The 13,393-nt window shown below is 47.1% G+C and overlaps 1 protein-coding gene across 2 annotated transcripts in view; it reads left to right on the forward strand.

Moving 5' to 3' along the window:
- Positions 1-13,393, forward strand: part of ABCA2 (ATP binding cassette subfamily A member 2) — a 102,381-nt gene that overhangs the window by 41,428 nt on the left and 47,560 nt on the right. For both annotated transcript variants that reach the window (XM_081896236.1, XM_081896237.1), the window contains exons 8-15: positions 766-984; positions 3,032-3,360; positions 6,162-6,321; positions 6,981-7,109; positions 8,381-8,548; positions 9,946-10,042; positions 11,662-11,835; positions 12,890-12,992. In XM_081896236.1, coding sequence (XP_081752362.1) covers positions 766-984; positions 3,032-3,360; positions 6,162-6,321; positions 6,981-7,109; positions 8,381-8,548; positions 9,946-10,042; positions 11,662-11,835; positions 12,890-12,992 — 1,379 coding nt within the window. The remainder of the gene's footprint in view (positions 1-765; positions 985-3,031; positions 3,361-6,161; positions 6,322-6,980; positions 7,110-8,380; positions 8,549-9,945; positions 10,043-11,661; positions 11,836-12,889; positions 12,993-13,393) is intronic.

Consider the following 13,393-nt stretch of genomic DNA (forward strand, 5'->3'; position numbering starts at 1 on the left):
ACTTAGCAAACATTTATAAAGCAGGATCTGGATGTATTTACTTAATCATTCATTCACATTGTTTTCATTACATAGCTAATTATTTTTAAAACCATAATCTTTTATATGTCATTAGTTCTGCGTGTTTCATCTGCATTTCTTTTAATTTTTCTTAACCTGCCTTGAGTCCCAGTTCTGAGAAAAAGCCAGGCTATCAAGAAATAGCAGCAGCAGCAGCAGCAGCAACAACAAATAATTTATTAATATCCTGCCTTTCTCCCAAGCTGGGACTCCTAGCAGCTGTTCTGTAAGCCTTCCCTGGCTCACCCTTCCCCAAATTTAAAAAGAACCTCACTGACATTCTGCGACATGACTGCCATTCTGTCAGGGCGGACCCTCCCATTGGATAGAGTGGGATAGCTGTATCAGGCAATAGACATGGGAGTGGGCAGGGATAAGCTGCAAGATGTTGGGAGAATTAGATTTGTGTGTGCCATGCATCTCCTGTTCCTTATCTCCTAAGCCAGCGTTCTTTCTGCCTTTGGGTGTGACGGAGGGCACTGTCCTGACTCCAGCACTGCCATTCAGCCGCCAGTCTGGTTGGCTTCTGTATACTGGCAGATTAGCAACGTGGGCCAGCCCTGAATCCTACTATTGCCTTCAGCTGAGGAGTTAAGGCCCAGGTTGTGCTGAGGGCTCAAAGTGGCATAACGTCCGAGTGCGGCAGACCAGAAATGGTTACCAGCATTGCAGGTAAAGATGTCCTTCATCTCTTCCCTTTCCCAGAGCATCCTTTTCACGGCTGCTGTGCTGGAGAGCCTCACCTGCCAGCAGAACCAGGATGAGCTGAGGCGCATCCTGATTGTTCCAGAGAGCCGGCTCCCCATTCTGCGCGCATACCAAGCCACCGTCTGCAATAAGAGCACCAGCCTGCGCAAGGAGTATTTTGGACAGCTGGCTGCCGAGTTGAAGGAGCAGCTGGATGCTCACAAGATCATCAGCCAGGTGGGTGCAGGATGGAGAGGGATCCTCATACATACACCATCCCAGGTTTCTGGCAGCAGTGACAACATGGGTCTGTGCCCGCGTGGATGAGGTGCTCAGTGTTTGGCATCTCATGCAACTTTTCTGCTTGTCAGCGCAGATGCTTGATTTCCAATGTGTTTCGTCAAGGGGGTTGCCTTCAAGCCGAACTAGGAAATTGTTCAGATCCGTTAGCTTGATTCTTGTTCCTGGCAGCCACTGGCACTGTGGTCCAAGGCTCTTCAGGTTTCATACATGCGCATTAATGCTCCATTTAAAAATAAACATGTGCTGCATGGATAACAGCGTGCTGGTGATCATGCCAGTGGCCTGTCTTGTCTGACACCCTCTTTTCACACAGGCCAAACAGATGCCCCAATGGGAAGCCTGTAAGCAGGACCCCAGTGCAACAACACGCTCACTTCCTGTGGCTTCCAGCAACTGGTATTGAAAAGCATTGCTGCCTCTGAGTATGGAGGCAGATCATGGCCATTGTGGCTAGTAGTCACTGACAGCCCTCCTCCAAGAATTTGCCTCATTCTCTTTTAAAGCCACCCAAGTAGGTAGTTATTGCTGCCTCCTGTGGGAGGGAGTTCCATAGTTTATGCACTGCGTGAATTTTCCATTATTCGGCTTCATTGGGTGTCCATGACTTCTAGTGTTATGAGAGAGGAAGAAACCCCTTTTTCTATCCACTTCTTCTATGCCACGCATAATTTTATGAATTTCAATCATGTCGCCTCTTTCCCTCAAACTAAAAATTCCCAAATACTGCAAGCTTTTTTTATAGAAGGGTCACTATATCCCTCTCAGATGCTGCTTGACTCCTATCCACCATGGCCAGCATGGCTAATGGGCACGGACTGCAGGAGTTGCAGTCTAATTTGGCTAATCTGGAGGGCCACATATCACCCACCCCTGTTTTACACTATCCAGCAGGATATCCCTGGGCAACTCATGAGCAGGGCATGGAGGCAGCAATTTCCCCTCCACAGACTTTGTTCCCAGCACCTGGTGCTTGAAGGTATAATGTTACCATATGTGGAAGTCCCATTAGCTCTCACAGTTAATAACCACTGGCTAGAACTTTCCTCAATTAATTTGTGTAATCCTTTTATATCATAAAATGTATATGTGGCTTGATTGTAAAAAAAAAACAAAAAACCTCAAAGCAGTTTACAAAACGAATTGAATGATAAAATTATCAGTGAAAACAGTTAAAAAGAACTGTTTAAAACATTCAGAAAACAGTGGTACCTCTGGTTGCGAGCGGGATCCGTTCCTGAGCCCCATTCACAACCTGAAAGGAATGCAACCTGCATCTGCGCGTCTGCACATGCGCGGGTTTTTATTCACTGCTTCTGCGCATGCGTGTGACGTCATTTTGCGCGTCTGCACATGTGTGAGTGGCAAAACCTGGAAGTAACCCTTTCCGGTACTTCCAGGTCGCCTCGGCACACAACCTGAAAAAACACATCATGCGATAAACTAAAACAGATTCAAATGCACAGCAGCATTCTGTATGCCTGGGTAGGCCTGTCTAAACAAAAATGTCTTGGGCAAGTGCTGAAAAGGGTTACAGTGAAGAGTCTGCCTGATGTCAGCAGGCAGGGAGTTCCAAAGTGTGGGTGATTCCACACTAAAAGATCAATTTCTTACAAATGCAGAACAAGTATTATGTGGCACCTGTGACAATATGCTAGTTAACATAAATCAAAGCAATCTAGCGGGCATACATGGGGTAAAGCGATCCATTGACAGATTTGTGAAGGATATGCCCATCAATGGCTATGTGGAACATCCCATGTTTAGAGGCAGCCTATTGCTAGGGCACTGGCAGAGCCTTAAAATAGTCCTGGTTATGGGCTGTCTGTCAAGTGGTGGTGGTCTGTGGGTAATGTCTGCGTCTCAAGAAGGCCTCATGAAGCCCTGCTGAGCTCTTATGGGATGGAGCGGGGCAGGAATCTGCTCTGTGAAAAGGCCAAAATCCTGTGGCAATGCTGACTCCTCCCTTGCCCTTCTCACGCAGTTGAAACTTGACGAGGTGAACAGCACAGCGGCCAGGAACCGTCTCCACACTGTGCTGGAGGACCTGATGGAGATGGAGAACATCTTGAAGGACGTGGACATCCTCTCGGCGCTTGCCAAGCTCCTCCCCAAGGGGGCCTGCACCTCCAAAGCACCCACCACCACCTCCAACAGCACCAGCTCCACCGGGAACTTCACCTCCAGCACCAATTCCAGTGCTGAGGAGGGCAAGGGGGAGAGTGAGGCACCCACAGAAAACCCCCAAGGGCAGTGCTCGGCCTTCGTCCAGCTCTGGGCCGGCCTGCAGCCCATCCTCTGCGGCAACAACCGGTAAGGCCAAGTGGCCCGGAGACTGGCAAGACTTTTCACAGGCTTCTAGAGGATCTGTTCTTGCCAGTTCTTCAGCCCCGCCTGTCAGCACAACTGTTTCATTTATTTTATTTAAAGGGCAATTGCAAGTTGTGCAAGGCTTACGTTATATCCCCAGGGGTTGCTCGTAAAGGAAAGTCTGAACAACCCCTGAAAAAGCCCTTCTATACTGAACGGCCCCAAGACCTCAAGACAGCCCCATGAGATCTCACGAAAGCCTCCCAGAGCCTTTGGGTGACTGTCGAAAGAGCCTCATAAGCAAGTTGGAGGGCTTAAGAACAGCCCTTCACAGAAGCAGGTATTGAAGCCTTACTTACCCAGGCTCTGGGACAGTTATGCAAGGCCTTTGGAGGCATCTGCGAGATCTCATGGGGCCATCTGGGATCCTGCAAGAGTCTCCAGAGGCCAGTAAGCCAAGTTTTCATGCCCCCTTTCTGTTGATCGAGTGAGTGATGATCTGTGTAAAGTTGCGATTGCGTAAGTAAATGCATTTCATAAAATTTAAATGCCACTTGATTATAAAAGGAGCAACCTCAAAGTGGTTCATGAAACAGAATAAAACAATGACATTGTCAGTTTAAAAAAGAGTTAAGATATTTTAAAGCATTAAAAGCCACGTCTGTTAATTTCAGTGGTTCTCCTCTGAGTAGGACTAACGTTGGTTATGGCCCTTAAATTGTTGGAACCTTCTGGGCTGTGATATCCCACTGAAATCACTGCACACACTTCTTCTTCTTCTTCTTCTTCTTATTATTATTATTATTATTATTATTATTAACAACAACAATTAATGTATTATCCACCTTCAAAACCACTGTCTCAAGGCGTTGTACACGTAAGATAATTAAAACACTGTTATGCAGTATGGCAACCATTTCATTTTCGCTGCATGAAGACCAAACAAGAAAGCCACCTCAAACTCACAGGAACCTATGGAGAGATCCGCTGGATTAAGAACTGAGGTTATTATTGTGTCTGCCTTTCACATGTCCATGGAGATACCAGGTTGCCTCTTGTGATATTCTCAACAGAATGCACAATCAAGTCGCTTCTGTTATGTTACATGGTTTGTGCTTATTTGTTATTGCACATATGTGAAAATGCAGCAGCAGCAACAACAACAACAGACGCTCCTGATAAAGACCCATTCATCCAGCTGGGATCAAAGCCTGTTTGAACAAAAATGACTGCATCCATAAAATACAGTTAGTGGGTGCCTGCAGTAGGGTTGCCATATTTACGGGTTTTCCTGGACATGTCCTCATTTTTAGAGCCAGCATCCCCTCTAGGGGGATTTTTTCATTTTAGATGAAATGTCTGAGTTTGGGGAGGGAGTTAATTCTTTAAAAATAAATTAATTAAATTTGGTGTGGCACAGCGCATGTTTGGGAGGGCGCTGTACCCCAGAAGTGGAAGCGCTACAGCAGGGCCTTGGAGCGGCCTGCCAGGACCCGCTCTAGCCCTCACATTGTCTCCGGCAACCACTGTGCCAAGCTAGGCCTCGCACAGTTGCCAGGGCTGTGCAAGGCCTCACAATGCTTCCGCTGGATGCACTAGGCCTTGGGCCGTTTCCACTGGGTGCAAGGCCTCCGCAGCTGAAGACAGCAAAAGTAAGAGGGTGGTGAGCAGGGGGATAAGGACGGGGTCACTGGCAGGGAAGAGGCAAGCGAGGGAGATGCAGCATGGTGGTGGTAGGGGTCCAGGTTTTGACTCTCTAAAATATGACAACCCTAGACTGCAGAGCCTTCAAACAGAAACATCATTCCACAGGACAGGGGCAGCCACACTTAAAGCCCTGCTCCGAGTTACTGCAAATTTGGCTCCTGAGGTCTTTGGAGCTTGCAGGAGAGACTCTCCCACAGACCACAGCAATTAACTGGGTGCATAAAGGGATAAGGCTCTCTCTCTCTCTCAAGCAACCTGAGTTGTTTAGGGCTGGCATAGGCAGACTCGGCCCTCCAGATGTTTTGGGACTACAACTCCCATCATCCCTGACCACTGGTCCTGTTAGCTAGGGATGGTGGGAGTTGTAGTCCCAAAATATCTGGAGGGTCGAGTTTGCTTGTGCCTGGTTTGGGGCCTTGAACTTTGTCTGTAACAAACTGGCAGCCAGGACAAGTACCACAAGCTGGCAGTAGTTGGACCCTGCAAGCACTTGTTTGCAAATCTAGGGTACAGTACAAACCAACCATCAGAAACAAGGCAATAAAGTACACACAAGTCTCACCATCCATCCGCTCATTATCCACTAATTTACTTATCCAAACACAAAGAATTATGCCCAAACCTTGCTACCTGTATGGCTGATTCAGATATCTGAACAGCCAGCGTTTGCCTACTTCCTTACTTGTTTGTTCTTTGCTGCTCAGTGGCAGCCGTTTTCAGCAACCATAGAGAGAAGGAGTGGGGAGAGAGATTGGGCAAAGCTGTTTTTCCTTCATTTTTCTTTTGCTGGTTGACGTAACCATTTTTGGAATAAGCCATGATGGGAGGGGGAGAGATCACAGATTAGAAATCACCGATAGGAATCAGTAGAAATTGTTGACTTATTAGGCAAACGCTCACCGAGGAATGCATTTTGTGTGTAAAATGGGACCTGCATGCACAGCTTAATTTGCAGTTCTGGAGGAATACAGTGTGAATGCATGATAAAAATGCGACAACAGCAGCAAAGTTCCCATGGTTTGCCTCCGTTTTCCTCCTTGGCAGCACATTTGTCAGGAAGAGTAAATTTCGATGTCTTTTTCCTCTTCCCTGTGCAGGACCATTGAGCCAGAGGCCCTCAAACAGGGCAACATGAGCTCTCTGGGATTTACCAGCAAAGAGCAGCGGAATCTGGGCCTTCTCGTTCACCTCATGACCAGCAACCCCAAGATCCTCTACGCTCCCGTGGGCACAGAAGTGGACAAGGTCATTCTGAAGGTGAGGCTTTGAGGGACGCTGGCATTGGGTGTGCTACTGAACGTCCCTCATTTCCTCCCCTGCCCTTTCCTTGTTAGGAAGCCTGGGGCTCATCTGCGTTGTAAGCCTGCATCGCTTGCATCCCAGTTTAACTGCCTTGTGGCTTTCCCCCATAAAATCCTGGGGAATTTGGAATTTGGCCAGGGTGCTGAGAACTCTGGGTCATTTTCCTGATCTAGCAGGCTGTTCTTACATGGCAAAATATCTGGAGTTTCCTGGATCTCCTACCTCCCAACATGGCTTAACAAAAGTCTTATTGGGACTTTTGTTGTTGAAAGTACTTTTTCACGTGGAACTCATGGGGGGGGGTTTGTCTTTAAACACCTGGCTGTGGGGCACCTCCTTTTCCTTTCCTGAGAGCCAGTGTGGTGTAGTGGTTAAGAGCGGTAGTCTTGTAATCTGGGGAACCGGGTTCGCGTCTCCGCTCCTCCACATGCAGCTGCTGGGTGACCTTGGGCCAGTCACACTTCTTTGAAGTCTCTCAGCCCCACTCACCTCACAGAGTGTTTGTTGTGGGGGAGGAAGGGAAAGGAGAATGTTGGCCGCTTTGAGACTCCTTAAAGGGAGCGAAAGGCGGGATATCAAATCCAAACTCTTTGCTTACTCTGGTTGTTCTGCAGGCCAACGAGACCTTTGCCTTCGTCGGGAACGTAACTCACTATGCCCAAGTGTGGATGAACATGTCAGCGGAGATCCGCAGTTTCCTGGAAGAGGGCAGGTTGCAGCAACGGATTAGCAGGCTGCAGCAGGTATGCTGTTAGAGGGTATGGGGTGGGACAGTGGAACAGGCAAGAAGTGTACCCATTCCACAGCTGGAGCAAAAAGGTTTTAAAAGGGCTAGACCCAGATGAGAGGACAGAGCAGTTCAGGGGGGACAGTGGTGCAAGCTCTGCTGCGGTCCCAGGATTCTGGTGCAGCTTGTAGAAAAAGGTGCTTCCTCCAGGGTCTGCATAGGTTTTATCGCTGCAGCCACAGGCAGGTCTGTGATGGGGCTGGTTTGTCCTTCCTGCGTCTGTGTGTGTTCAGCCTGCTCCCACTTTCTGCATCCAGTCCTGGGATATCTGGGAAACCTTCTGGTGCTCAGTTGTATTTAAGGCAGTTAAAAGGAAAAGTTGTCACCAACCAAGTTCCAATCAGAGTAGACCCATTGAAATAGATGGATCTTAATTATACACGTAAAACTCAGTGGGTGGAACTAATGTTGGAATGTACCCTGAGCTACTAATTTGACTTCTGCAGATTCCAATCTCTTCTATGTTGCCAGGAGCATTGGAAGCTGTTTTCAACCAGGGCAAACTATTTGCTCTTTTAGCCCTGCTTTAACACTTGTCTGGCAGTGGCCCTTCAAGGTCTCAGGAAATGAAAGACCTTTGTCACCAACATGCTGCTCAGTCCTTGTCACTGGAGAAGCCAGGAATTGAACCTGCGACCTTCTGCTTGCCAAGCTTCTGCTCTGCTCTGTTGAGCTACAGTCCTTCTCCAATAGAATATCTTCTGAGACACCAGATGATGGACTCCAAGTACCTGCGGGGAGTCTCTCCCCAAAGGATGCTACTGTTAGAGCCTCTACAGGGGCTGGGCTTCATGCTGTGCTTCTGAGTGTAGCATGGGTGAATGGGAGCGCCAAAAATGCAAGTGGAGCCCATGGCAGAGCTTCTCATAAGCCCCCTGGTCAACCACTGAAGCTCTGCTCACTGGGCTATCATTTCTAGAGACCAGGTTGTCCTCTGCTAAGAGCAGGGCCTCTTCTGCAGTGGCATCAGGACTAAAGGATCAATTGTCATCCCACAATGGCACATGTGTGTATGTGCAAGCACCAAAGTCTAAGAAGCATGCTGCTCTGCATCTAGATCATACTTGTCCAGATATTGTTGGACAGCAATTCCTACCACCCCATTGGCTGTGCTGGCTTGGGGCTGGTGGGAACTATAGCCCAACGGGGCCAGAGTGGCAAAGGCTGGCCTAGAGGTGGGAGCTCCTCATCACCCCTCTCCTTCCCATGTTTGTCCATTACCCACAGATTGCTACAGATCTTCGCAAGCACCCCGAAATCCTGAACGTGTCAGATGGTGACCTGCTTCACAACTTCTTGGACAGTAACTTCTCTTTGCCCAACGCCAGTGTGCTCCTGCAGCAGCTGGACACCATTGACAATGCAGCCTGTGGCTGGATTCAGTTCATGTCCAAGGTGAGTGTCCCTGCTGCCCTCTTGGGAGGAGAGAGAAACCGAAGGAACTCAGGGGGCTCATAGAACCCACTTCTTCTAGATTCTGCTCTGGACCTTGAGGTTCTGCTTTACTGGAGCAGTACCTAAAAGTGTTAGAAACCAGGGGCTTTCAAGAGATAATTTTTAGGACTAAAATCTCCCTTGCTTTTCATTCTTAAACTTTAACAGACTTACTTCTCAAAATTGCACAATTAAAAAACAACAACCTGGTGGCTGTTTATCCAGTACACAGACAAAGAATCTACAGACACAGTACCTGCCACATTCCACAATAAATTATTGTGCTAACATCTTCACATCAGCAAATTCCAGGCTCTCTCCACCTCAGGGCTCATACAAACTGTACTATCGTTATTTAGAATTGTAATATGCCTTCAGATTGGGCAAAAGGGTTGGCGGGTGGAACATTTGTCATTTTTCTCTTTTAAACATGTAACTCTAATGTACTTTTTTTCTTTTTTTGCAACTGTAAAACTCAGCAGATATATTTCTTAAATTGTTTTTTAATACTATTAAATACCAGAAATAGAGCATTTATTTCTCCATTTAAAAAAAGAAGAGTGGTTTGTTTTTTTCCTTTATCAAAGTGAGGGAGCATGCATATCATTCCTTACCAACATTGCAAAATCCATTGTTCCTGCCAGCATTCAAACAGGCTGGAACTGAAGAGATACTGGAAAGTTGGAAGAGCAGCAGAGTGGGGCTGAGGCAGTCAACCATAGAAATGTAGAATCGGAAGGTACCACAAGGGTCATCTAGTCCAACCCCCCTGCAATGAAGGAATCTTTCGCTCAACGTGGGGATCAAACCCACAGCTCTGAGAGTCTTGCTGTACCTACTGAGCTATTCCACGTACCTCAAGCTGGATCCACGTAGCCTGGTCCCCAGTTTCTCTTGCTGTAGCTACTCTCCAAGGCAGCCACACACCTGAGATTGTCACTTGTTAGGAAAACGGAGGTTCTACATTAAAGAAGCCACTAGGAGATTTTCAAAAATGCTTTATACAGTGGTACCTCGGGTTAAGTACTTAATTCGTTCCGGAGGTCCGTTCTTAACCTGAAACTTCTTAACCTGAAACACCACTTTAGCTAATGGGGCCTCCCACTGCCGCCCCCCAATTTCTGTTCTCATCCTGAAGCAAAGTTCTTAATCCGAGGTACTATTTCTGGGTTAGCGGAATCTGTAACCTGAAGCATATGTAACCTGAAGTGTATGTAACCTGGGGTACCACTGTATATTGTTTATAAATGCTTTAAAATAAATAAACCCATGACAGAAGCAGGGCTTAAGATGATATGATGTCTGCAGTTCTAAGCTGCTTTCCCTGATGAAATCTCTCTCTTTTTCCCCACCACCAGGTCAGTGTGGACATCTTTAAGGGCTTTCCAGATGAGGAGAGCATTGTCAACTACACTCTCAATCAAGCCTACCAAGACAACGTCACTGTTTTTGCCAGTAAGCTTCCCTTTTAAAAAGTAATAATAATGTTTTATTAATTTCCCAAAAATAACAAAAAGAAAATAACACCAGAAACCAATTTTTGAACCATAATTTTCTGGTTGACTTCCCTCCACTTGGTTCCATTGTTTAATCCTTGTTCATGCACGTCCATAAAACTTTATATTCCTAAGAATCCGATTTTTAAACCTTATTCATCTTTTTACAAATGAGTTTTAAAAGTTATACTAATGTAGAAGTCTATACACAAAGCTTGAAGAATATACAGTAACCTTTACCCCTTCTTCTTGGGTTTCAAATTAGCTAATTTGTCCTGCATATCAATAATTGATTTTGCCAGTCTTCTTCTTCTCTGGCGGAGGTTTCTTCCTTCTTAGGAGCTAGCTGCTCTTGGCCTGGGCCAGTAAACTTCCATCACCTCTGCATCTGTTCAGACAGGGCCCAGACTGGTACTCAGACCACTACTGCTTTTTGCCTGACCTGCTACTCTGGAGGCAGCTCCCAGAACTGTATGGGTATACTCTTGCACACATTACTCTTATTTTGTATAGTTGTGCAAAAAAAATTTTAAAAATATTTTTGCATATTTTAAACCGTCTTTGCTATCCTAAGTGAAACATGTATGACTGCCTCACCCCCAAAACTACTGCAAATATTTTTTCCCACCCCAGCAGTCATTCGTTGCCTGCACATTTTCCATTTTATCATTTGGGACTAAAATTATGGGGTTAAGGGCTATAATCTTGATTTTTCTTACAAAAACAGTAAGTTCTGTGTCCAACACCACATTCTGTGTTTTTCCTCGGCTTCTGCAGAGATCACAAGCCCTTGTTATGAAGCAACATTCACAAAGAATTTCAAGCCGTTAGGAATAGAAACCTGACATTCTAAGCAATTTGCATCCTGGTCCAATTGCTGGAAAACCACAGTGGGAGAGAGGGCTGTTGCACTCATGCCCTACGGGGATCTGGCTGGCCACTGTGAGATACAGGTTACTGTCTGAGATGGGCCTTTGGTCTGATGCAGCAGCCTGGCCCATCTCATGTACCATGCGGCCTAGGACCCACGTACCTACAGGACCGCCTCTCCTGGTATGCCCTGCAGAGGACCTTAAGTTCCACAAATAACAACACTTTGTAGGTCCCGAGCCTCAAGGAGGTTAGATTGGTTTCAACCAGGGCCTTTTCAGCACTGGCCCCGACATAGTGGAATGCTCTGTCACAAGAGACTAGGGCCCTGTGGGACTTGACATCTTTTCGCAGGGCCTGCAAGACAGAGCTGTTCCGCCTGGCCTTTGGTTTGGACTCAGTCTGACCCTTATGTTTCCCTCCCCTTATGGTCTTGATTTATCGGCTACTTTGAAATGAGGCTGCATTTTAAATTGCATTTTAACCTGTATTTTAAATTGGTTCCCCCCCTATCTTTTTCTCCCTATTATGTTTTTACTGTGATTTTATTGGTGTTAGCCACCCTGAGCCCAGCTCTGGCTGGGGAAGGCGGGGTATAAATAAAATTTATTATTATTATATTAGTCTGGTCAGATGTATCACTGCTGGTTTTTGTGGCTCTTATTATGCATTCTTTTCTGTCCTGTCATTCCCCCCCCCCCAATAAAGGTGTGATCTTCCAAACAAACAAGGACGGCACCCTCCCTCCTCACGTCATGTACAAGATCCGGCAAAATTCCAGCTTTACGGAAAAGACCAACGAGATCCGCCGTGCGTATTGGCGGCCTGGCCCAAACACCGGGGGCCGTTTCTACTTCCTTTACGGCTTTGTCTGGATCCAGGGTGAGCACATTCCCAGCCTCCCTATTTCCCCTTCCCATCCATCCTTGGGCCACAGACACGCCCTGTTCTCTCCTCTGTCCTCAAGCAAAGCTGCTTCTCATTAGATCATATGCCCTGTGCATGCGGCTGCAAGGTGATGGTGGCGATTTATATCTCACCCTTCCTCCCAGAGGGGGTCTCAGGGCAGCAAACCCATCACTAATAAAATATAGCTTAAGAACTTATTTATTTATTATTGCATTTATAGCCCACATTTTTCTCGTAGGGAGTTCAAGATGATGTACATAGTTATTCGTCCCCTCTTCATGGCTAATAATTTCAGGGTTTCCAGGAGCAAACCTTTTGGACATCAAATGCCCGACTCAACACAGATTTTTTAGGTTTTTCCTGAATAATGAGTGTGACAGACTCACTTGGGAGGGCATTTCAGGAAACAGGGAGCCACCACCAAGGAGGCCCTGCCATGGATCATTGGCAACCTGAAAACGCTCAGTAGCAGGGCCACCAACAGGACCTCCGCTGCTGACTATAAATCAACAGGAGGGACTGGCTCACTGAAGCTTTGCTTTGTACTCTTCACCTTGAAGAGGCGGTCCACTTCTCTGGGCCAGCTGCATTGCAGACTGCCTTTGTCAGCAGCAGCAGTAACCACGGTGGAAATGGCAAAACAGAAAACACAAAATTTTTGGATGTGGTCAAGTTTATGTGATGGTTGGACCACAGCCTCAAGAGGCAAATGCAGAGGATCAGGTGAAGCTGCATTGGCCCCTTGACACCACCTGGTCCCAACTGAGCCCCTCCTTGCAATATTGCCCACTAGCCATCTGCAGTGGTGTGGCTGAAGAGTCAGCAGACCAGCAGCTCCTGCCCCCTGGCCAAGTGGCCACAATGGTGGTCTAGAGCAGAGCAAAGCCCTCTGGTCTCCCTGCCTGAATCCCCTGGGTGCAAGGACCTTTTCCATGTCTTAAGCATGGCTGGTATGAGGTGACAGCCGAGAGGTGCTGTAAGCAAAGTGGGTGACAGATATTTGGGGTCTTTCTTTCTCCCTCGCTAGATATGATGGAGCGAGCCATCATCAACACCTTTGTGGGCCACGATGTGGTTGAACCCGGAAACTACGTGCAGATGTTTCCATACCCGTGCTACACCCGCGATGAGTGAGTCCTTAGAAGTGTGTTTGTGTGTGAGCAAAAGAGACAGAGAAGTCCGTTTTGTTTTGTTTTGTGCTTATTCTGGCCTCTTAACAACTCTCCTGTGTTGTGATAGGTGCTCAGAAAGAGCCAAATCTCAAACTTCCCCCTTGCCATCCCATCAGAGATGGCCTTTTGGTCTTTCCAGGGCAGGGTGTGTGTCGGTGTGTGATCTCTGAATAGTTGGTTCTGTATGTACAAGGGGAATGGTCCAGATCGCCCTCTATTGGCAGAAGGGCCAAAGCAAAGTTTGGGTCCAGTGGTTGACCAATAATGTTGGAAACAATGTCATAAATGTCTCATACTCTCACTGTCAGGGTATGAGGGTCCCTCTCTTCTTACGGCACTGGGATGAAGTTGCAAGGGTG

This window comes from Podarcis melisellensis (assembly GCF_964234715.1).
Source record: "Podarcis melisellensis genome assembly, chromosome: Z".
Classification (NCBI taxonomy): Eukaryota; Metazoa; Chordata; class Lepidosauria; order Squamata; family Lacertidae; genus Podarcis; species Podarcis melisellensis.